Consider the following 26,281-nt stretch of genomic DNA (forward strand, 5'->3'; position numbering starts at 1 on the left):
ACTGAAGTGGAGAGTCAGTCTAACCAGAACACAGCAGCTGATTATATTGGTCCAATATATACATTTATCTGTAAGTATTTTGAAATGTCACTATTTACAGAGCAGAGACTTGTAGCAGTAGTATTTCACATGCCTTTTTTCTTCCACAGTTTGGTTTGCACATTGCATTCCAGTTTTATGGACTGCTTGTTTAAAATCACTAAAATTGCAGAGTGAGACCTGAAACAAAATCAAGCTTCGAGGCACTCCATGGCTTTGACACAGCACCACAGGAGGATGTGGGGTTAAAGTACATAGAAAGTCAGTTAGTGCCGTGTATCAGTCAGTGTGCATTGATGAGCCGGGAGCTCTGAGGTGATTAGCTGCTGTGTGTCTTCTGTCAGTCACATTAACGACCTCAGGAGTACACTGAGGATCCCGTTTTTAAAGCTACTTTAAAGACAGGGATCAGGGACGCTCTGGTGATTACCATTGGTACTTTATCTGCTACAGTCACACTTTAGCTAAGCATGGATATTATCATTAATTACTTTAATGAGTGTTATGGCTACTTTTACTCATTGTAATTGTAATCAGCATTATTATTGCGTCAAACGCAGGTGGGGCTCCTCTGTGTTTCATTTGCTGGTTCTTCCCATGTGTGGATTTTCTCCAGGAGCCTGGGAGACATTCAGGCCCAGGATATAAAAGAACCAGAGCTGGAGCCTATCCCAGCTGTCATAGCAACCTCTCACCCCACGAGAGCAGGGTTCACCTTGGACATGTTGCATGCTCACATTCACACCTACGGCCAGAGATGGGCAGTAAAACGTTAAAGGTAATGCGTTACTGTAATCTGATTACTTTTTTCATGTAACAAGTAAAGTAAGGGATTACTGTTGCAAAAAGGTAATTAGATTACTGTTACTTTCCCTAATATGGAGTGCGGGAGAGAGTACGACCATGCAGTGTTTAAAGCTTGGAAGCATTTACATCACTTTGAGTTTGATTCCATGAAAAGCGACAAAAACATCAGCGTCCAATGTACTCTGCGTGGGAAGAAAATTTCTTTCTACAGCGAAAAATTAAACTTCTAATCTGAGCAGGCACCTAGCACGCCACCACGGGAATGTGAAATTTACAGAGAAACCCCCGGATCTCCCCCACTGACATGACTGCTGCGGCACTGGGCAAACCTTCACCTGCCTCACAGGACTCAGTGCTGCTGGATCTTTGAATGTGTGTTTTACTTGCATCTATTTGAAAGAGTGAGTGTAAACACAAAACACTTGATTTTATATGATGGATTATGCAGAAAAAAATTGAATTGGGCTGAAAGGTCTATTCTTTATTATGTATTTAGGTTGTGTGGCATGTTTTTGAAAAGTAACTAAGTAATAAAGTAACAAATTACTTTTGAAAATAAATAATCAGCAAAGTAATGGGATTACTTTCATTGAGAAGTAATCAATAATTAGTAACTAATTACCATTTTCAAGTAACTTGACCAACACTGCCTACGGCCAGTTTAAAATCACCAGTTAATCAGGCAATCATGGAATACACTGCAGAAGGATTTGCAGCTCTCTCAGCTGATTTCGCTGAGAGGTCTCCTTCTTCGGTGGTTTCTTTCTTCCTCTTTTTCTCAAATTTATGGATTAATGAAGTTTATTTTATCCTTTTATGAACCAGGCTTTTAGACCTCTCTGAGACACACTTTGATTTCTTGTCTTTACCATCTTTATCTCTCCGTAGTCCAAAAACATCTCATCAGACTTGTATATCCATCCATCCATCCATCCATCCATCCATCTTCGACCACTTATTCGGGGCAGCAGTCTAAGCAGTGAACCCCAGACTGCCCTCGCCCCCTCCACGTCTTCCAGCTCATTCAGGGAGCACACCAAGTTTATCCAAGACAGCTCAGAGACATAACCTCTCTGGTGAGTCCTGGGGCTGCCCCTGGTTCTCCTCCCAGTAGGACATGCCTGAAAGACCTCACCTATGAGGCACTAAAATCGGTTGGCTCAACCACCTTAAGTGGCTCCTTTCAGTGGAGGAGCAGTATCTCTGAAGGAGATCCCCTTCATGATTTCCTCCTGGTAGGATCTCCCAAGGCAAATTGGACCTGGATGAGGGGCCAGACAAAGAGAAATTCTGACAACCGCTATGATGACTAAAAAAACCCCCCCAAAAATCAAGGGTCCAGTTTACACTGTCCAGACAAGGTCACCAGAGGTAGAGGCTGAAGGTGCGAGCCTCTGGTGGCCCGGTCCAACTAGGCTTAGCCTGAAAACCTACATGAATATATAGAAGCCGCCAGGGGGGCTTGAAAAATGTTTAGTCATGAAGGAAATGGAAAAATGATATAGTTTTTTCTGTTTTTCTTTTCATATGGGTCACTTGGTTCTGTATTACTGTGTAAGCTGTTAAACTGACAGGATAAACTCCCATGTGCTGCCTGAAAATAAAGCGATTTTCATTCTGAAACTAATAAGACAAAACTCTGACATCAGTTCCTTACAAATGGGTAAATACCCCAGAACTAGAATAAAACAAATAGACCAACATCTTCACCACTCTAATAAATCACAAACACCCACAATACCCTGAGACGATGTAGACACACACACACACACACACACACACACACACACACACACACACACACACAGGAAAGTAATAAGAGTAAAATAGTGTAATATAAAATCGAAAAATTCTCACTTGCAGTTTTCCACATAAAAGGCGTCTCGCCGTGGGGGTCGGTTCATTTATCAGCCGGCCGGTCTATAAGTTCACGCCTCAGTGGGCCGCACCACTATTTATTAGGTGGGTTTTCTATGAAGAGCTGCATTGATTGTGAATAGTTTAAGTTGATGAATGTGTGGATATTATTTATTAAGGCAGCAGGCCGGGAGATTAATGCCCGGTTATTGTTTATTACAGGGAGGAGTGGAGGAGGAGGAGGTGAAGCATAAACACCTCTATCATGCACATAAACACACATGGACACACAGGTATGTGCATATGCAACCAAAATATGGGAACAGACAGGCAAATGCAAATACGATCATTTATGCATAAATTACCGCACATACTGTACGGTCTGGGTTTTATACCAGAAACACTGAACTTCTTTACCATGAAACACAGGGGTGTGCGGATAACACAGAGAGGGGAAAAAAGCTTTAGGAAACTTTAGTTTTTAACAGATTTCACTGGTGAATGTGACACTGAGCACTGAAATGAAATACAGATAATATTTCAAAATATCAAGGTTTTTCCTGGCTTTTAATGGGCGTGCTGAAAACCAGACTAGGTCTGCCTATAGCTAAAACAAGTAGTCTGTGTTTCCACGTTTAAAAGGACCCTTTTCCTCTCAATTTCATAATGAAATGTAGCTAGCAAGCTTTCTACTCTTGTTCTATGACAGCTGAAGTAATTAAGAAAAGTGATAGATTGACATTTTTTGCATGCGGGATAAATCCTAATTAACTCCCCAAATAAGTTCCTAGAGGACTGTTGCTGAAACGGCACATTAAATTTGTTTCGAAGGGGAAACAAATTGTTTTACATTTTAGAATAAACTCATATTTTGATGGAAAAATAGGTTCTAGACAAAACTGAGAGTCATTCTAAAACCATTTTAAACCCAAAGTCAAAAAGCATGGGGAGAAAATATTCTCACAAAATAGGGTTGAATTCATCTTTATGACTCAGTGACTCAGACCATGTTCATATTATCAAAACAAAGCACTAGATGTCAAACATATGACACATCATCTCCATTTTAGGGATGCTCCTTGTGACTATTTTACTAACAAACAGGATTTAAAAAAAGTCTAAAAGTAAGAAAACATTAACTAGGAGAACAGAGGAGAAGTGGAAAGTGTATCATGGGGTCTACAGCAGCATAACTAAGTGAGGCTCAGGGTCAGCCGATCAAGCTCTAACTATAAGCTTTATGACAAAGGAAATCTTAAACGAAGACAAGGTCTGTCTCTTGAATCAAAACTGGGAGCTGTACAGGAGTCTGATAGCTGCCTCCCATTCTACTTTACGAAACTCTAGAAACTGTTATGTGATGGCTATGTGCAGGCAGGAAAAGGACCTAAAGTGCAGACTCCGGAGACAGAAAGTAACTCAAAACAGCTTTAATGCTGAACTCAAAAGGGTACCAAAACTAAGACTACAAAATACACCTACACAGCTAGATAAGGGTAGATCGCGACAATGACAAACTGAAACACAGGGCTTAAATACATAGAGGGAGCAATCAGGGAATGGACAACAGGAGGGAAACACTTCTGGGGCAAATCAGAACTGACGAGACAAGGAAGCGTAAACTGATCACACTGAGGTAAGACAGAGACCTTCAAACTAAAACAGGAAACACAGACTGAACAAAGACACAGACTCACATGCAGGCACTACAACAGAGGGAACAGAGACGTGGGACCAGGGCAGACACAGACACTGACTGGACACGGGGGATATAGCGGACAGGGGAGACAGCAACTAAGGATTACACAGAGACAAACCATAAGACATGACTCTAACAAAAACCCAAAGACTAGAAATTATAAATAATATAATGAACTCAAAAACCCTGGGTCAACGACCCAGGCATCCTAACAGAAACCACAAGTAAGCCTGCAGTCTGAGGCTGATATGTCTACTTGGATATACTATCATAACATCATAGATGGAGCCTAATAATTATGTGACAAGAAGGATTTAAAATTTGGTAACAAAACACATTTTAAATGTTGCAAATGCCTGAGAAGTCCAACCTTTATAAACAGTCTATGTACACAGTTGGACATGCTTTTTACAAATATGAGAGATTTTGACTGCAATTTTCACAACTTTTATGTTTTCCAAATAGTGTTCATTATAATTTGTCAGAAGCTTAAGCTCATGTGTCAAAAAAATAGACACACTGGAGAGCATTTCACGTTTATGATGAAAAATTCCTTATTTTACTGTCAAATTAATGAATTAATTTGGTATTAATTCTTGTAGGAAGTTGTTATTTCAGTCTTTTCTTCATCTTTGTTACAGCTGATCTCATGAACCTCTCCCCGTTTCTCTTTTTATTGCTACAAACGAAGCTGCTCCATTTGGACTGCTGGCTAACTGTATCACGTCTCTCTCGGTGACCGTTAGCATCAAGTCGTTACTCAGTCCGATTGCGTCGACAGCACAGACAGCCAAATATGTCTAAAATCAACAACGCAACAAGGTAATAAAAACACCAAATGGACAAGTTAATAATGCTTAGTTTGGATACTCGATGAGAGCTAAATCAGCTGCTGTGTTTTTCACGCTTAGCTTAGCCTGTGTGTGTATGTGAGATCTGTAAAATTAGCCATTTTCAACACATCCGTGTAATACGGTTCAGGACAATAAACCTCGTGTCAGCTTTCAACACAACATGTGGTAGGAACAACAGAGTCAGAGTCAACATGTCGCTGTGTCCACACCTTTAACACATGAGCTGATGAAAGAGGCAGCGTGTGTGAGAGACCGACTGCATGCCGACCAGACCTCACTACTGAGACTACATGGGAATGAAACGTTCTGGCTCGCATACATGTTTTCATAGCATCAGAGAGAGGTCAGAGGTCAAGAAGGTGGACAGGCGAATGGAAAGTAAGAGCGTTGCTGATCAGATCTCTCGTAGACTGGAGAGAAAAACATTTAAACGGTGTGTGGTGAAGTGGGAACTTCACACGATGACAAAAACATGCAAATGACTGCTCTACTGCAAGACCGCAGGCAGTGAAATTATGGGCTTAAATTGTGGTTATAAATATTGTGAACTGAGTTTTGTAACCTTGTAAACAAAAATATCTGAAAATTTTACGTTTGTGCATCTATTTGTATGTTTGTAAAAAATATTTACACAAGTTGCTTTTTTTTTGTTAAGGTCCAGATACAAACCAAAGAACTACGTATAAAACTCTGCGCTCACGTTTGCTCGCTTGCGTGTGAAATACTCATGACCACAATTTGAGCCCAGACGAAAAGTCTGTCCATCATATTGCTTGTACAGATTACTATGAAGCAAGGGCCTGTGGGTTAGAGTTTTCCCTTGTGACTTCAAAATAAAAGCCTGGGTAAATATAATCACTAAGACTCTAGACAACCTGAGGTTTGCAGTAGCGGTGGAAAAAACTTACAAAAACACTATTTGAAAGTCTATTTTCTAATCAGTTTGTAACATTTTCTTTGTCAATTTTAAAAAAAAATGTACAGATGTTGTAACATCTGTAAAAATTGTAGGATTATCAGCAAACAGTAAACACCACTGTGCTAAAAGTTGCAGTATGATCAGTGGCCATTTAAGGCTCCAAAAGTGAGTTCATCCAAAAAAACAAACAAAACCAAACACAATGCATCATTAGCATTACCAGGGGTGCAGCTGATCTGACTGACAGGTGGATGTTCTGCTCTGACTGTAGGTTTCACCTCCATTAATTGGAGTCACTGAACTGGACCTTTTCACCATGTCTCTGCTGCTGCTCCTGCTGCTTTTGGACCTTCTTCAATAGAATTACCTTAGAGTTTGTGCTGTTTTATAGCAGGTATGCATTTGTGAGTTGCACTCATGCAGTTTCTGGATGCAGACTAACAAAGTGAGCGTGACAAGTGTTAGCTTGTAAGATTATTTTTACAGAAGGACAAACATATCTGCTTCTAGATTTAATAAAAACAATATTTAACCACTACATTTCTGACAGCATCACATTCATATTTTTATGTGTTTGGGGGTTAAATCGGTTGCTTGCAGATGATGTTTTCATTTTCTGAGCTTTTAATTTGATTTAGGACCTCAGTGACTCAGTGAATATGTGTGTGTGTGTTTATTTGCAGCGTGCAGTGATGCAGAGTGAAGTGTGTCGATTGACCCGCATGGACTCAGTCTAATCCATATGGAGTTATATCTGTGCTGTGAGGACGTCTCCTCTGTCTGCCTCATATGAAGACATTATTCCCTTGAGACCAGCAGCTATAAATCACTGCTCCCACATCGTCAATACAGAATCAATGGCCCTCTGAACACACATAAAAATATGTATGTATGTGAGTGGAGCACGGACATCCTAGCTCAAACAAAAATCACTGGAAGACAACCGTGAACACACACAACTCCTTTTTCTTTTATGTGCTGTTTTTTATCCTCCAGTATCCATGTCTTTTTGTTTCTCTCTGTCTTTTCTTTTTCTTTCAAACCTTATTGACTGATCTATTAGAGCAGAAAGTTCACATAATGTCCTCTCATCAGCTAGCTGTACTCATCAAACCAACCTCATAAAGAAAACTAAGCAAACAGCCAATATTGTGTCATTGTAGATAATGCCTTTTGTGTGTTTTGTCTGTTTTAGTGTGTATGTGGTCAGGGAGTACTGAACATACATTATGGGTATTGTAGTTCAAAAGGAAAACATAGTTATTAAGAAGATCTACTGATGGGTCCCAAACAACACTGGGTGATTTTACCAATTTACCATTTTCTGTTTATACTCAATGATGGATTTCCCGCCATTGTAACAGTAAATGTCAGCTTTGAATGTGCATTTTGCAACTTTTTTCACTGATGCATTTATGATCACGCCCTGAATGAACAGACCAATTTTATGTTAAAGACTCAGGATTGACGTGTATGAGTGTTTGCTATGTCTCAGCAATCCGGTCTTTAAGTCTGACGTCATTAGCCGTGTCTGGGCCCAAACTCCGCTGCAGGTCCATAAGTCAACGATCACTGCAGGATCGCTGAGAGTTGGAAAACTGTCTAAATTCTTTCATCTGTAATAAAATGATCAGTGTGGCTGCTCTACCAGGTGTAACAATTAAGTTTAACATCCAGGCATCCATGGAAATCGAATTTATTATCTCTCTGTAGTTAGAAGTTAGCAGGGAGGTAGCTCGCTAGTTTCCATCTAAATATAATATACCATGTCCTGACTGAAGGATTTCTGAAACAAATGAATTAGTGAATGTTTGAGTGGATATGCTAATTGATTAGCTTCACTTTGACCAGTTAACATGATACATAAAACTAACCTATGTATATGCCATCATTTGCTTTCTAGTGTTTGCTCTCCAAAGCTAGCTGTAACTTAGCTATACAATATGAAGCTGGCACTAGAAGCTTTGTCACATCCAGTGATGGGAATAACGGCGTTACTAACGGCGTTACTTTTTTCAGTAACAAGTAATCTAACTAATTACTATTTCTATCGTTACAACGCCATTACCGTTACTAACAAGAAAATGCGGTGCGTGCAGTCGCGTTACTATTTTTCAACAAACAGACAGTTGAAGCTGTCTTCTGCTTACTGCATTTTATATCAGTTGCCGGAAGTAGCTGTAAGTAATCTGGGCGCTACAGCTTTAAGCAGCTGCGCGTGCTCCCATGGACGGTAATCACTTTCTGCCCGTCGATCACTTTTTGGCACAACACCTGGAGTAAGTGCAAAACAATCACATGAGTGCTGCTGTTTGGCTGAAGAAGAATAAAGTAGTCGTCGTAAGCCAATCACACGATCACTTCAAGACGCCAAAGCAACAAGGTGATATATACCAGTTTTTAAATTGTGGTGATAGGCCACGTAAAACCAGAGTCATGATAAACAATATATACGCGGCGTTTTTCCTGAATAGTTTTGTCACGTTTACTGTCTAAGGACAGCGCTAGCAAGCACTCTCTGCTTATGACCAAAAAATAAATAAACAAATCAAAAAACCCTTTCGTGTTGGTGGAAAAATGCACCATGTCGACCAATCAAAAATGATATGGCAACATGACATTTGGTTGTTTAGGAAGACGGGGAAGTTTTAGGAGTAACTGTGTGTGTGACAGAGAGAGAGCCGAAAAAGAGAGAGAGCGAGTTTTGAGATGTGAGAGATTTGTGACGTTTACTGTGTTTGTAGTGTGTAGTTAATGTGTTGTCTTGTGTAGTTAGTGTGTAGTGTTGTGGATAGTTTTGTGTTGTGTGTCAAAACAATGAGATGACTGCTGTCTTCAGGTAGAGAACAGGAGTAATACACCTGCTGTCAGACCTGCAGGTATGTGATTTTCTCCTTTATAGTGGACAGAAATAATTTTTTTGGAGTGGCACAAATAATTTGTTTGGCATCTTATTTAATGCAGAAGACCTGATTGTTATGTAAATAGTTAGGGTAAAAGGTAAACGGCTGCAAATAACTTTGTTTGCAAAACTTGTGCATAGGATTTTAAAATTGACAATTTATATTTGCATTTAAAGTTATGAAATATGATTCAATAAACATGTTTGTGGTTGTTACAGTAAAAAATATTACTTTTTCTACTCGGATTTTATGTTTTTTGTCTGATTTTAGGTCAATTGAGTTAATACAGTAAGTCAAAATGAAAACAATTGTAAATTCAGACACGTGAGGTTGTGCTGAAAAGAATGACATCAATTTTTAACACCAGTTTGTAAAGATATGACCAATTATACCCTGGACCCCAGAAGGTTAAACATTTTTTTTAAAGTAACACAATAGTTACTTTTCAAGTAATTAATTACTTTTAGAATCTTGTAACTCAGTTACTAACTCAGTTACTTTTTTGAAGAAGTAACTAGTAAGAATAATTAATTACTTTTGCAAAGTAACTTGCCCAACGCTGGTCACATCCAAGCTAATGCTATTGTCATTATTCAGGTAGTATTCAACATAGTGATACATGACAGAGCAACTTAATTGTGCAAGGCAGTCTTGTGCATGTCTCAGCAATGTTTTTGTCAATGCCAGCTGACAAATGTGAGCAGCGGTTTACTGACTGCAGTTCACTTAACAGCCACGGGTTTCATTTATATGATGGTCTGAGGGTACACTGAGCTTTCTGCTTCGGTTTTCAGAAATGGTGGCTGAAAATGTCCCAGGCCTCTAAGCACTGTAATATGACCAAACTACATTAAACAAATAAAAGCGATTACGGATAAGCACATGGGAACATTGGTGCATTTTAAACTGGAAAAAGTAAAACCACCTGAGACTTGAGGGTCTAAAATTTGCTCCAGTGTGCTCTGCCAGCCCACAGAGCTTTACTTACTGATACTAAACAAAACTCACTCGCATGCAGATGCAAAACAAAGTAGGTGTTTATTATAATGGCAAACATGACAGATAAAAATAGACTTTGAAGAAATTTCTACAAGCCCGTCCATCACAGTGATGAATCATTATCCTGCGGCTACACATTGAAAAGAGAAAAAAGCTATTTTTCAACACATCTGTATGTCCAGCAGGGACAACACACATCTGTGTTAGTGTTAAATGCAAATATGTCTTCACTGCCGGGTGATAAATCTCCTAAATGTCAACTGTTTAGTAACACAAAGAAACAGCCTCGTTATAGCCTGGCATGCAAACATTTTGAGTTAATTGTGTTTTGAGAATTTTCTCAGCTCACAGAGCAGCAAGTGAGACCCAGCTGAAAACATGAACAAGTGTGTTGGTTTTAACACTGATAAATCCATTACACTTCTGTAAAACATCTCTGAGCATTCAGATTCTTCAAGAGACAACTAAGGTTTAAATGTGTAACCAGTTACAGTGCAGTCCAGAGGTTTTATATTTATATTTAATTCACAGAGAAACACTTTCAGATGTTAATTACCACCACTGGTTCCCCCCCCCCCAATGCTCCCAGTGAGCTATGGTTTACTCCGCTAAGATAAAGGAGTGCAAGATATAATTAATTAACTCCATCACATGTCCCTCACCATCTAGCATTTTGACCGTTAGCTGGAGACAGTAATACTTGTTTTGCTTACAACAAGCTGGAGAAGCAACTGCCAAGTTGATTAGTTCTAACCAGAACGTGAGGCAAGCAGAGAACTGGTTTGATGCTGCAGAGCAGAGCAAGGACTATTTACACCAAGATAGTGGAGGTGGAGTCTGTGCATAGGATGACGAGCTTAGTGGAATGGTAGCTGATTATTGCTCCATTTTGTATTGGGACTAAGTTTATACATGGTATTATTCTATAATAACTATTTATTCAAAATGTGTACTACTCAAACAATGTTAGTATTGGGAAGAGTTTAATTAGATCATTAGAGAAGGGTGATTGGACAAAACAGCAGAAGCTTAATGCAGTGAAAAGTGACGGATGAAGCTCCAAGAATTAAGGCCAAACACAGGCTGATATATTAATGAAGAATAGTCTACCAGAGTGCTAATATAAAGTCAGTGGCAGGTTTCTCAAACTGTGGGGCAGGCCCCTCTAACAGGACTTTAAATCATTGCAAATTGGGTTTGGCTGACCAGGAACAGAGTGAAACTCAGTTGAATAGATGAATTTGTGGGGTTAAAATTTCAAAAGGTTACAAATAGATTGTTAATGCTTTGGTGATCTTTATTTTACTAAAATTGAATATTTTTATTTTTGATTGGCAAAAATTTTAGCTATTGGGTATGCTGGTTGGGTATCCCAGAAAAATGTTATCTGTAAAATCAGCACATTTACGTCAAAAATATTTGAAACGCTTATGTTTTTAGCATTAAATTAAAAAATATAAAATTGTAATCCTAAAAAATGGTAAGACAAAATAACACATCTTGGATTATTTTGGGGTTAAGCTAAATGAAGCCACCAAAAAAGGAGGAGCTGGGGTGGAGGTGGGTTGGTTAAGGCTAAATTTTGTATTTTAAGTAGGCTATATTGGATATGTCAACAATTATCAGATGAGCCATCAGTTGACCTGGACTGCCATTTGATCAACATTAACATCAAATATAATATATAAAAATACATAAATAAAAATCAAATCAAGTGGGAATTAGGGTTTGCCATATATACTTGTACATATGATAAACACGATGATTAAAAATGAAATATTGCTATCATATTTATATTTTTCCTTTGGGATGCATGTCGGTGTAAAACAGACATAACAGGTGCTAAAAAAATTCACTACTTGATTAGCCTGTAACACCCAACCCATCAAAAAATAGCCTGAAAATTCTTATTTTTTTGGAACTGAGATGTTTATTAACCCTTATAACAAAATTCACAAAAGCTTTATTGCTATATCATGTTGTTAATGATATATTTATTATATATTTTTTGTATCACATTTGATACATTGGGCGTCTTTGGCAAGTTTTTGTTAACAACAATGTTAATTTTAGACAAAAAAAAGAGTTTTGTACATAACATTTTGGAATTATGACAAGCATCAATCATGTTGATGAGCTAGAGGTCTCAGAAACTCATGTATCAAATATGATGCAAAAGCATCATAGGGTTAATAATCAAGTGGAGAATATATAATATCATGATGTCCCTCCCCAGTGGTATTATAATCAAGGAAAAAAAATATTTAACACGATTAATGTCTAGGAAAACTTCTCGCTCTATCAGTTATCTCGGTTCAGGGTTTTTCGGCTTTTCCACTGAGAAACATTAAACCTTAGAACATTTAAATGCCTCAATGCTCTCATTATTGTAGCGCTTACGTGAGTAATGGAGAATTTTAAATGTTTAACTGGGCTGCTGGAAAGCCGGAGAAATCAGGCCAAACCACCAACAAGGGATTGTTAGATGCCAGAAACAAATGACAGAAATTAAAATTTAATTCCTCCATAAAGTCGGGCTCTGTGATGATACACTTTCAATCGGCTGTAAACCTTCTGTCCTCCGATATACAAGCGTGATTGTGTCCATATACAAATACAGGCCTTACTCATAAACAACATCAGCCACCAGAATGAGACCTGAATTGTGAACTGTGGAGATCAAAGTGCTTAGCAAAAATATCCAACTTTCCCTAAAAGCACTAATGACTCCTTTAAACACCAGTGCGGTAAACACATCAATCATAAAAGGAGTGGTTATTAATTTAGTCCATTGCTGTGGTTTACACTGCACTGCTTTTGTAATATGTCAAGGCTATAAGTGGAAACGCAGGCCATTTATGATCTGATTTTTTTCCTGATTCATCACTCATTGCCATCACAAAACTTAAACAGTATCCTGTATCTCGACACCAGTTTAAAGCTGAATCGAAAGCACTTCCAAGGCCTCGCTGACATAAACAAACTGCTCCTCTGATGATGGATTCTGTTGAAATGACACACAGAGGGGAAAAAAAATGACAGAGAAGAAGAAAAAGTTCAGAAAAAGAAACAGTCAGCAGAAAAAAACAAACCGGAAAGAGATGGAGCTCAGAGGAGGTGTGCAGTGTTTTTTCTTTCCCTTTTTTTAGGCTGATATAAAGAGCCATCAGTCTTCAGCTCCAAATGTTCCCATCAAGTAAACATCAATAAATATGTATGAAGGGGGAGAGGGAGGCCAGGAGAAAGTGAGGGAAGCTGTTAGAAATCAAAGTGAGAGATGAGCTTTTATTACTAGTGAAACCATACTGGAAGAAGAAACTAAACCTTACAATACTGGTAGTAGAATCTAAAGACTCAAATCTGCAGAGGAAAAACAGAAATCTGTAACTTACCCATCAAATATGCATCTGTCATTGGTGGCTTTGTCAACATCAAAGTCAACTCTGTTGTCATTACATCAATACTGATAATTTGCTTTTTTTTTGAGGCAACGAGTTTCCATAATTTTTAAAAGTTAAAACCAACTATCAAATTTAACAGTGTTTGAATGTTGTTAGGGCAGTACAGCTGTTGCACCAGATGGTGGATTTAAAACAGGGACCTGCTTGCTGTGAGGTGCAATGATCAGCACTGTGTTGTCTCCCAACAAGAAGGTCCCGGGTTAAATTCCAACATCTGGCCAGAGGTGTTCTGTGTGTTTAGGTTGTTTCCAGGTACTTCGGCTCCTCTCCGTAGACCAAAGATATGCAGTTAGTGGAGTTAAACTATGATTCTAAATTGGCTGTAGGTGTGAATGTCAGTATGAATGGCTGTCTGTTTCTCTGTGTTGGCCCTGTAGGTTGTACCCCAACTCATGGTCTATGATAGCTGGGATAGGCTCCAGTCCCCCTGCAACCCTGAATTGAATAAGTGGACAAAAATGGATGGATGCTGTTAAACTTCATTTCAGAAGCTAACATTTTAATCAAATCGATATTTAATTGAACATTTTATTCTTCCCTACAACTTACCTTATCCCTACAACACTAACATGAGTTTTGTAACACTATCACTTTCAGCCGTTAGTGTTCTACGTTTAATCTTGGATATTTGATGTCAATGAAAAATTTCACACATGGGGTATATTGAGTGCTTGTTTACACTTTAAAGACCTTTACAGGATGTAAGAAACTAATACCAGTTTTGCATTATCAGCATGTCATGACTTGTAGGGATAGTGGTAGTTCATAGAGCGCATTTTTGTGAAACACCTGGCCAAACAGAGCCCACAGTGATACACTATGATGACTTATGAGTTGGTGTCCAACAGAAGCTTTTCTGATTTGCTTTACTTTCTATTATCACAACTTCATTCATATTATGAACTTAAATATAAAAGATAAGAGATGAGATAAGATAAGCTTCATTGTACTCATAAGCACAAACATGCAACGGAACTGGAAGCACTGCTGAAATCATTCTACTTGAATGAAAGAGTAATAAAATATAAAAATAAAGTAATAAATACATAGCTAATAATCCTAATGACAGCAGCTTTGACAATGGCACAGGTAGAAAGCAGAATAGATGATATCTAGAGGTATTTTAGCTATTGCACTTGTTCAGTGAATGCTTAGAGTTTAATTTGGGTGTTGAATAGCCTGATGGCCCAAGAAGCTATTCTTTAGTCTTCTGGTACTGCTTTTAGAAGGTGGCAAACTAAAGAGTTGATGGCCAGGGTGAGAGTGAACCTCTTAAACATACAGATTGACAACTCTTGTCCTTTGTACAATGAAGAATGGTGGAGCAGAAAAACATAAATTTCATCATTTGATGCATATAATAGTCTGGTTAGGTGCAACTTTAAGAAAAAGATTAGTGCTTATGTTGGGGCATGACTTTGCCTCATGGGCATACTGGTATAATTCCAGTTCACCTGAACGGTACAGTATGGCCTTGGAGGTCCAGGACTGTTTCTGTTTGGCTTGTTCAGCTGAATTTTATCTGCTCCTCTGTCCCATAAAACCTTCCTATTGACAGGCAGCTCCCCATCGACTCTCCCTCCCTCCTCCATATCCAGCCCACATTTTTCTTCCCTATGAGTATTAGTTTATTGAATAAGTGGCATCTGTTTTCCTGGCCCCGTCACCGTAAGGCGAGGTATTTCTCAGTGACGCACAGCGCTGATTTATACGCCGCTCTGACTCTCCCCACAAAAATTAAGCTAAGCAAAAAATTTCCAATACATCCTGTGTCCCCCTTTTGCACACACATACACACACTCCACGCATGCTGTATATAATTAACTTGGCAGATGTTATACACACTCAAACACTTTTACACACTCTTCACTCTCATCCCCAAACTCCCACTTTCTGTCACACACAAATAGTGCCATGATGGAACAATGAGAGTCATAAATCACAGCAAACACATCAGATTTGCTGGCTTCCTCTGGGAAAACAGCAACAACTATCTGACACTTTGTCACTTTGAGGGTCATATTTTTTTCTTTTTATACAAAGTATTGTACACTATAATACAAAAGACATTGATGTGGTGAAGTGTCATCAATGTCATCACTTGGCACTTGCTACCTATGTTGATTATACACGTTATCTCTAGATCGTGCTTTGTTTACAGTTAAAATCATCGCCTTTATTCATTTAAAACTCATTTTAAATTATGCCGAAGTCCTTCTACCTTCTTTAAGGGCTTTGGTACAACACAGTTGCTTACAATGTTGATTGTAAGCTATCAAAAGATTTTGATCCCCTGAGGTTTCAGACATAAAGAAAAGTTTTTGGAGTCATTCTCAAACCAACACTGTGTCCCTTTAGTGTCAGTTTATCCTGCATTACAACAGCCTTGAGACAAACTGTCAAGTACCTAAAACCACTGTGTCTTACCGGTCAGGATTTTGCGGACACACATGCATCTGGAGCAGGATCCTCTGGGTGAAGGTCTTGAAGCACTGGCCACATTTCCACAGGTGCCAGTCGCTGAACTCACTGCTAAGCTGGCTGGTGGATGTGGGACTTGCCAGGACTCTCTGGTTCTTTGACCCCAACTGGCCAAAACTGGAGTCCGACTGAACCCCAACCTTATCCAACAGGGAAAAACTCCGAGGGCAGGGGGAGTGGGGGAAGACCATGGAGCGCATGAGGGTGGAGGACGGAGTGGAGGACGATGAAGAGGATGAGGAAGAGGGTTTGCCGTTTTTGCTGAAGGACTGGAGGGATTCCTGCCTCGTCATGGCCTCCACCACTGTGGCTGGGACATTTACTGGACACAAGAAAAACAGAAATGATTTGGTTTTAAGTAGAAAAAAAGAGAGTCCAACAACTGCCAACAACTGAGGAAAATGATGTAAGTTAATGTTGATGAAGATGTTCTTTAAAATTTTGACTTGGAGGAATAGCTGGAAGGCACTCAGAAGACTAGCAATGCTAACATGGACTGTTAAAGTTTTCAAAACTGCAGCACAGGATCAAACAAGAGTGCAAGACTGGAAAAATATTCTTGGCCTGAACACGAACAAATGGATGAAACCATTTATTCTTTCAGGTGGCCCTTAATGATATCTGTCCCTATAGGTTGGATTGTTGTCAGTGGGCTGGGCTTAATAGATAAAAGTATGGTTTAGCTGTTTTGATGGGAGGAAAGGAAAGGAAAGCCAGAACTTTATTGTCCTAACTGAGACCAGAGCTGGCTGACCAGCCCGGGGCAAACTGCAGCTCCTGGTATCAATGAATGGAATTATGGGAATTATGTTAGTACAGCGACTCACTGTTTTCCTCTCAGGGAAGACAGAAAGCTGCAAAAGCTATGTTTCAGGGTCAAAAAATGGACCTCCAGCATGATGCTACTACAGATGAGTTTTAATTTACAGAACTACTAACATTTCTACTTTAAACTTTGCTTTCATTCCAGAAACTCAAACATTCTAAAATGTTCCCTTCACTAGTTCACTGTTAAATCCAGAATTAAATTTACCAGTCCTTTTCATATAAAAAGTTAGCCCCCATCATATCTGAAAGATCTCATAGTCTTATACTGTCCCAATAAAGCATTTTGTTCTCAGACTGCAGCCTTACTTTTGGTACCTAGAGTTTGTAATAGAAGAATGGGACAACAAGCTTTTAGCTATCTTGAAGTTCTCCCACAGAACCATCTCCAAGTTTAAATTTAGGAGACAGACACCTTCTTTACTTTAGAGATTATATTCAAAACTTTCCTTTTTAAGAAGGCTTACTATTAGTGCTGGTTGAGTTGATATTGAAGCATCCTTTAGTTGTGCTCCTATAGACTCAAACTGCTGTGGGACTTCCCATAATACACACCCTTCCTTTTTCACTGCGCCTACAGAGCAGAGGTGAGCAACTTATTTATTGTTTTATAGAATTCAATTCAATTCAATTCAATTTTATTTATATAGCGCCAAATCACAACAAAAGTCGCCTCAAGGTGTAGAAACCCACACAGATTTAGATAAAATAAGCAAAGGGCCCTAGAGTGATATTGCTAGCACTAGCATGCTAATAATTGCAACCATGGTTGCAGGTTACGATGAAAATAATACATTCTATGCAAATGTTGGCATTTTTTGGTTACACTACATAAGTGTGTCACTTGAATTGAGATTCCTTACTATAACAAGGCCTCTTCTTGATTTTGTGGGGTTTGATGGTTTTACCTTTACCTTATGCTGGTCAGATTGACCAGACTCGTGGGCCAGTTCTGGTCATTGGAGCTTTTTTTCTGATGTGGTTGGGCCCTTATGTTACAGTACAAAATGACTGCTTTGACATGACTGCTATATGGTGCTATATAAATAACACTGAATTGAATTGAATATAGTAAGTGCTTCAGAGAAAAAAAATGAACACAGGAGCTGGCATAATAAATCCATTAGACCGATAGGAAAAACAGATTCTGGATAAAGTGTTGCTGGTGAATACAACAGTCAACTACAATGAGATTAACAGGAAAAAAACACATTATATAAAAGTGTGTAAATTAGATTTTGGTTGATGCCAGCTGTCCTCACTTGACCCAGAAGTCAGCTTTGTTCTGTTTTGTGGTCAGACCAACTGACAGACCTGGAGTCCATAACCCTTCATCATGTTTGAAATTGCATTAAGAGGGTTGATTTACTTTAACTCACTGTGGAGGGTTTTGCTTTTCATTCTGTAAACTGGTTTGCTTGGGAAAACTTGGCATGCAGACTGGGAGGAAGGAAAACTATTGCACAAGTTGTTTTACATCCTTAAACTTAACCAGACAAACCAGTAGATGCTCATAACGTGTTATTTAAGAAGACAAATAGCTTATTTTGTGACTTCTTTAGTTAGACTCATTTGGGTAATTTGTGAGTCCATTTTGTTATTATTATTCTTGGGTACATTTTTCCTTCTCTACCCACACACTAATGCATAAACAACAGTTCTGGCTTTCTTAGTTTTTCTGAATTTCTTCGCATCATTTCGATTGCATCATTTTACATGAGTAAACACCCCTCTCTCTGAGATCTGCTGCTTCAGTCGTCATAACCATTTTCCATCCCTCATCAGCTCACCTCTGCCATCAGGCCACCAGGCTCGATTGATCCTCTAATAACCTGATGAGGAGATAATTACACCATTTGTAAGTTGCCCGACGGTGTTATTGACGCCCGCGTTATACGCCGCTCGCCCACACTTAATTCATTTTGCAACCAACATTGCATATACAAAAAATGCAGGTCAATACGGTTTGGATTGCGTATGAAATGCATCATCAAAATGAGAGAATTATGCAGATGCAGCTGGCAACATTGCAGAGTTTGTATTTTCTTTCTTTATGAGGGGTGTGTTCTCTCCTACATGCCCCTCATAAAGATACAAATGGAGGAGATGCTGGTCTTCATCGCACAGAACAGAGTTTTAAAAGCAACTTCTGACACCTAAACTTGGAGTTTCATCTTCCTCTGTATTGTCTGCCTGTCCATCAGTTCTGTGTATTCATTCAAACATTTTTCCATGTCATCTTCATTACGAGAATCATCTGAGGCCCTCTCCTCATCCTGTCCTCTTTTCCCTTTTTGTATCTCTCTCTTTGTCATTCTGTTTTACAATATATATGTTACAGCCATCAAAATGTATTATATCTAGAAGTTCCCCAAAAATAAAAAATAAAAATAAAAATCATGAGACTCATCTGTCAAAGGAGTTGGTGTTATTGTTTGTAAATGTAAATGCAATCTATTTGTGGAACTATGGTGCTTAACAGTGATATAGTTGCTCTATTAAAGGATGAACTGATGTGTTCATATTCTTAGATAACAAATTAGACCACCTTATTTTGCAAACCTTCACCAGTCTATTTGAGATGGATTCCAGTCACTCCAAGTAAGAGCCCAATTGTTTGGAGACAATATCCCTTCCACCAAGGGCCTATCCAATTACCATACGTTACGGTTGTTCCACGATCAACCTTCGGGTCACCAGAACTACTTGCTCTTGGTAATTGGCAACAACAACAGCAAAAAAAAGTAAGAACACTGAGCAACCATTGTTGATTGTGATCAAACTATGAAAGGACTCTTTATTTTGATGACAAGAGTTTCACTTCCTGCACACCAATTAGATTGTCCAAGTTGTCCAGCGCCTCCAGGACAGCATAATTAGAGCCAACATCATATGTGCCATTGTAAGTAGGTATGCTGTGTCTCTCAGCATAGTGTCAAGACTTAGGAGGATTGACAACAAATTGCAGTCAATCTGTCTGTATTAATCAGTGGAAGGACAATTATTTATTTATTAAACTTTCACCAATGTATTTGAGTGTAAATACAGTCAAGTCTGAGTCCGACTGTGATTGTTTGGGGACAGGCTGCCTGCTATCGGCGAGGCATCTGAGAAGGATTGCACTCCACAGACCATTGCCCTCTCCTTATCCGTCTCAACTGACTTTTCTCTGGTTTTGTTTTTTAATCAGTGTCCTTCTCATGACTATTAACATGAGACAGTGACTGGAGGCCATTCAGGCCCTCCAATAGTTAAGCTCCTCCAGGGTAACCACATGTGCTGCCACAAGAACATATGTTATGTCTCCCAGCATAGTCTACAGAATGAGGAGATACCAGGAGATGGACTGTCAACATGTGGATAGTTGGACATGGTCATAGAATTGAATATTCTCAGCAGAAGGACAGTTATCTGTTCCTTTGTGGAAGGAGGAACAGGCGGAGCACTGTTACAGCCCTACAAAATGACCTCTGGGGGCTACTTGACTTCATTGGGGTGTCATGAGAGACCAACATCCACGGATTTACATGAAATAAGTTAAAAATAATAAGAATATGCGTCAGTCTTGTACATTTCAATCATACTGAATTAGCAGGAAGTTTGACTCTTGAGAGGCCACCGTTCGTCTCAGAGTGTCTTCCTCTCTTTACAGGAATGAAGTACAGTTCTGATTATGTTGCCAAATCTTTGCTGGGTAATCAATAACCATAACGTTACAGCGATTATAAAGTTTCATAAAATCAATGGAGGCAATTATAAGACTGGTAATAATAATACGTCACATAAAGAAGAGAAGTACGGAGGAGTTTACTGCAGAGGTGGACAAAATCAAAATCATTCTTCCCTCTCCTTTCTTTTCTTCAATCTTTTGCCTCTTTGACTCCTCCACTTTCCCTCTCATTTCATCCATTTTCCTGTTTTTTCCCATCATTTCTCACAGTTCTAGAGGATAAAGGGAAGTTGAAAAAACTAAATAAAGAGCAGGAGCAAAGAAAAGAAAGATAAAGCAGAGTCTTTCTGAGATGTTTCCTCGTCTGCTGGTGCATATGTTGCTGTGGAGCGTCAAGCCGACAGGCTGTGATTGGATGGAACATGTATGAGTAAACAACCATGGGGTGTGTGTGTTTTCTTTGTTGTGTGGTTTGGATCGTGATTCATCTTTAATGTGTCTGTGAGTGCTTGAGCCCTGCACATAAGCAAGAGTATAGAGAAATGTGTGTTTAATGTTATGTGCGTGTTTCCTGTTGTTTGTCGTTTGCCTTTGTGTATATGACTTTACTTTAAGGGGTCCTATGATGTTTTTATTTATTTTCTGTACTACTGTTACATACTGTGGTGAATGCTCATATTTAACATGGACAGAGTTCCAAATAGTGATCAGTAGCAGGTGTAACGCATTGCAAAGTAGCACGTTACTGTAATCATACTACATTTTACAAAAATTCAGTTAACATACTAAATTCAGAAATCACAATACAGTTAAAATTATGTTATTACTTGATTTACAAAGGGTCTTCAGTTATCTGCACTGCAGCTGGAAATAATGAAAGAAAAAAACATCACATGCATTTTCCTTCCTGCACACTTCACCTACAAACAGCTGATTTCAGTTTGTGTGCAGGGAGGAGGAAAACAGTGGATCAGTGTGCCGCTTTTTTGAGGAGAGGGGATATGGACATCCTTTTTATTTTTACTACATGAAAGAATAAGTGCGTAATAGTAAAATTAGGACAGAAATAACTACATTATACTGCTAACACAACACTGCCTCTCTGCAAGAATATGCACAGATAGCATGCTAGCACAGAGCTAGCCAAGAACCCAGAGTGATGTTATAGCTGAGTGTATGTCGACCCGTCCAGAGCACCAGTCCAGAGCCTGATCTTCAGCAGGTAAATAAGGCAGTGATGAGCAGTCAGGCTTGCAGCGTGTAGCCTCCAATTCTGCCTGTGCATGCTTTGAAAGTAGAGTCACTGTGGAAGATCGGTTTGAAGTCTCTTCGGATTGTTGTCAGCTTTGCATTTTTGTTGGTTTTATGTTCATACGGAAACAGCAACAGAACGACTGTATGTGTGTCCTACTGTAGCCTCAGGTTTATATAACGACCTGATAATTGTGCGGCAGTGCATTTCAAGTCATGTTATGGAATAGCACGAAAGTAACATAATGCGTTCTTTCTCTAACATATAATTAAGTAATATGCTGCACTGGTTTCAGGAAAAGTAACCAGTAGTGTCTAATCCAAGACTTGTTTTGTAGCAATAAGCCCAACACTGATAACGAGGACAGAGAATGTGTGAGTCAGTCAACTCAGATTGCTCTAAACAGTTTTAGACAGTTTTTTTCCTGCTCTTTGATATGTATTACATCAATAAGAGGGGATGTCCTTATATGGTCACCACTTTTAAGAGTTTGAACACTATTGTACCCAAACACAGCAGATAGAGCTACAGGACAATGTGACTGCACTGGACATTTCCCAGTCTTATTGTGTTCAGGCAGCCTTTGGAGCACTAATAAAGGTCAAAACTTTAAATGTCTGTTCCACTGAGGACAGCCTACTGTCTCCAGTGCAGTGTTTTGACATCACAGTCATCCTTTGTGGGTACAATTACAAGATAACAATGCCACAGAAACTAACTGCTCCAATGCAGTTAGAAGCAAAATGTCTTTAATTTGGAGCAGAACTGCTGCTTTTCATGTTTGCACAAAAGAAGCTTAATCTAATTTCATTTAATTTTCATGTGAACAAACTTTTTTCACTGCAGGGTGGAACAAAAGCAAATCCTCCGGTATTTGTTTGTGCGATGCCAGGGTGTGTATGTGTGTGTATGAATGTGTGTTTGGTACATCTGGACTGCTGAGGACCAGATGCCTTCACATGAATAGAAACCATTCAAAGGTCTCAATTGTCATCCCGTAAATGCTGACAGTAAATGGTCCATGTCAACTGTGAACACACAGGAGGATTTTTAAAATTTTTATCCACTTCATTTATACTAATTAAGTCACTCTAATTAACAGAAACATATTTCTGTATAACACAATTTAACAATGTTGCTGACTATGTTTTTCAGACTGTTCATAGAGCTGAATTAACACATCATCTCTAAATCTGATACTATTTCAATAAAACCTGAACAAATATATTTAGCGAGTTTTCAGACCCCCTTAGCGACTTTTTTGTCTAAAAAGCGACTAGCGACAAATCTGGCAACTTTTTCTGGTGTTATTGGAGACTTATGACTTTTGACGTGAAAGCACGTGTCGCTCTTACTGTCAACAAGCAGAGGGTGCTACTGTGGGCAGTTTGTTAACAATGTTATAGTTAAAAATATTCTTCTTTTACTGTTACTTTTTGTGGATCACAAGGTTTAAAACTACTTAAACACACACACACAAAGATTGCTTATTTTGGGTCACTTTTGCCAGTACCAAGCCTGGATAAAGGAGGAGGGTTGGAATTGTGACATTAAAAAAAATAATTGCTGAAAGAAATTAAATTTTAGTTCTAAATATATTCGAAATGCATTTAGCGTGTTCTTTACTGGCTTTATGTCTCTTCCACGATGTTATTTCTCTCTCTCCTAAAGCGTCAGTTGCAATTACATAAGCATGACCAATTATGCAAATTAGGTGATGACATCATTTTGTGACTTCTAGTGACTTTTAGGACAGCCAATAGCGATTTTCCTTCCTGAGGAGTTGGCAACACTGCCTTTGCCTACCAATCAGGCTTAAACTTCTCTATGTGTTTGTTAAAATGTCTTATATATTATCAGAACTGATTTAAAAGACCAGCCTGAACAGATGGCCAGAACAATAAAAGTCAGGTTGTTTGGCTGAGGCTCCCTAAAGCCTGTGTTACTCGGTTGCAGACACGAAAAGCTGGAGACCTGACAGTGGAGTGGGGTCTGCTTGAAAAGTCTCCACGAACTAGTCCACATAGTCATAAAAAGAACAACAGTCAGGCTCGTGGATGTCCATGAGTCTAAAATCCGCTTCACATTTTTCACTCAGTTGTTCACAAAGTGGGATGAAACGTTCATATCTTCAGTGCACAATTCCTCCTTCAAACCACGGAGATAATGGTTTTTGTTGTGTCTTTATTTCTCTCTGTCAATCAGTGCTTTGTATTTGTCTCTGTCCCTCCTCTCCCCAGTCTTCTGTCTTTAGTTTCTTTCTTTCTCCCCCCTCTGTCTCTTCTCTATCCATTCTCTCTTTTTCTCTGTCACTAATTTGTTTTTGTTTACATCTCCTCCAGTTTTCTGCTCAGTCAGCCTGTTTATATCTGTTCCATTTAAACATTTTTTTCTCCTGTGGATTTGACAGAGCAAGCCCCTGCAGGGGGATAAAAACAAACTTTGACCAAAAAACCCCATAAAAAACCAAACATGAAAAAAGATGTTTAATCTGTGGAATCTAAATTGAATTGAATTGAATTAGAGGCTCTTCTTTCACAGAGTCGCAGTGAAATGAGATCGTGCTGCTGATTGCAAATTAGAGACGTTTAGCCACAAACTGGTTTTACAGATGGAACAAGTCTTTTACATGCCATCGTTCATCATGGCGGGACTGTGGCAGCAAACTGCAAACGCACACAGTTGCATTACTTGTGTTTACAAAGACCTAAGCTGCCTATGCATTATTTTTAATTTCACCTTTTAAGTATTTTAGTAAAATGCATGAAATAACTGGCTAGTATTTGCCCAAAAAAAGCACCTATAAAATAGGGATGGGTGTTGAAGTTTTTCTTGACTTTATTATAATCGTCGATTTTGCTCTTTGATCAATTCTCGTATTAATTCCTGAGCAGTTTCGTGCGTTTGTAGGAAAAGTAGATCTGTAGAAACAGAAACGAGGCTTGAATATGATTCAGCAGGGTTTTTCCTGGCCCACAATGGGCATTTGTGGACTAACTACATACCAGTAAGCATGACTCTTGCATACAGTAAAGGATCTGAGTCACTGTTACCTTCTTGATAAACATCTGTTCCAATGAGTTCAAAAGGATAGCGCCTAGGGGGGAATGATCCAAAAGATACTGAAACGATGACAAAAACCCAATACTGTAACAATATTTATGCTTTTTCCTGATAATATGGCGATAATATTAATACATGCACCTGTGCTTTGAGTGAATAAAACCTATAAAAATGGATGGTAAGGATTTCTTCATAACACTGTCAGGGAGAGGGGATTTTTCACAGTTCTAACAAAAAAAAAATCCTGAAAAGGTGTGCAACAGCTCCTTTGGTATGAGTTTAACATCATTGTTTTGCAATGTTCAGCGTTCAGGGAAACACCTACACTGATAAAAAACACTGATAAGCTTGGAGACAGACAATTACGAAAGAGTGGACTATGTGGAACAGGTTCTCAACTCGTCCTGGTTCTCATGTTTTTGTGCAAAAATTCCTCACAGCGTTTTCTTATCTCATGGGGGAGAGGTGAACTTTTGATAAAATGGTGTTCTGCTGCTGCTAAAAACACAAGATTTGGACAACAAGTATATTTAAATTACAATATATAACCTTTACTCTGAAGGCAAACACCCGCCATTTTGGGAGACCACTCTTCGATTTTTCTCAGTTTCACTGCTACTCGCCAAGTGGTTTGAAGTAGTTGTTGCGTAGGTGCAGATCAGTCAGAGCCCCTGCCTGACTGAAGGTCGTGGGTTCGACTCTACTGAACGGCTACCCTGAGGTACCCCTGAGCAAAGTACCGTCCCTACACACTGCTCGTTGAACCCAACCTGCTCTGGAGTAGAGAGAGCTTTAGAAACGTGTGGGTTTTCAAAGAAGAAAACAATGAGAAGTCTTGATGGAAAACATCCTTAGTTTCATTTGACTTAAGGACAGGAAAATAGGCAAGTGTGTCAACACTAACCCACAGGGTGGCCACATTTTAGCAAATAAAAGACCTGCCCCAGTCCTGTTTTGGCTGGCTTGGTTTTTCAGACAAATAAATCCCCTTTTTTTTTTTTCTTTCTTTTTTTTTTTTTTTTAAAGAAAATGCATTTGTATCATTGTTTTTGTGGCAGGCCAAAAGATTTCCTCCAGTTTAAATACTGTCAGTAATAAAAGCTAAGGAATGGCCAAAGAAAACAGCTGATTTTAAATGCAGGCAGGCCAGTTTTCAGGGCAGAGGTTTGGCTTATGTTTGGACGTGTCAGACATTTAGATATCATAGTCAAATTTACATCTGAGTCCATTTTTAGTGCTTCAGTTTAACATAGGGCAGCTGAAGAAGGTGAACCTATTGCTTCCTAGGAAACAGATGACCTTTAAACACATTTTCTTAACTATGTAAATAATGTTGTACTTCAACAAATTTGGAAGGTGTGACCTAACAAAGTTTGGACAGAAAAACACATTCAGTAAATGTCTTTTTGTTTCGTTTGCCTAAATTTAAGGCTTATTTTAAAAAAATGTTTA

The 26,281-nt window shown here is 38.9% G+C and overlaps 1 protein-coding gene across 8 annotated transcripts in view; it reads right to left on the bottom strand.

Moving 5' to 3' along the window:
* Positions 1–26,281, bottom strand: part of prdm6 (PR domain containing 6) — a 203,938-nt gene that overhangs the window by 12,656 nt on the left and 165,001 nt on the right. For all 8 annotated transcript variants that reach the window (XM_082554516.1, XM_082554518.1, XM_082554519.1 and 5 more), the window contains one exon: positions 15,966–16,341. In XM_082554516.1, the coding sequence (XP_082410642.1) occupies positions 15,966–16,341 (376 nt within the window). The remainder of the gene's footprint in view (positions 1–15,965; positions 16,342–26,281) is intronic.

Source organism: Aulonocara stuartgranti (assembly GCF_965226115.1).
Source record: "Aulonocara stuartgranti genome assembly, chromosome: 12".
NCBI classification, from domain to species: Eukaryota; Metazoa; Chordata; class Actinopteri; order Cichliformes; family Cichlidae; genus Aulonocara; species Aulonocara stuartgranti.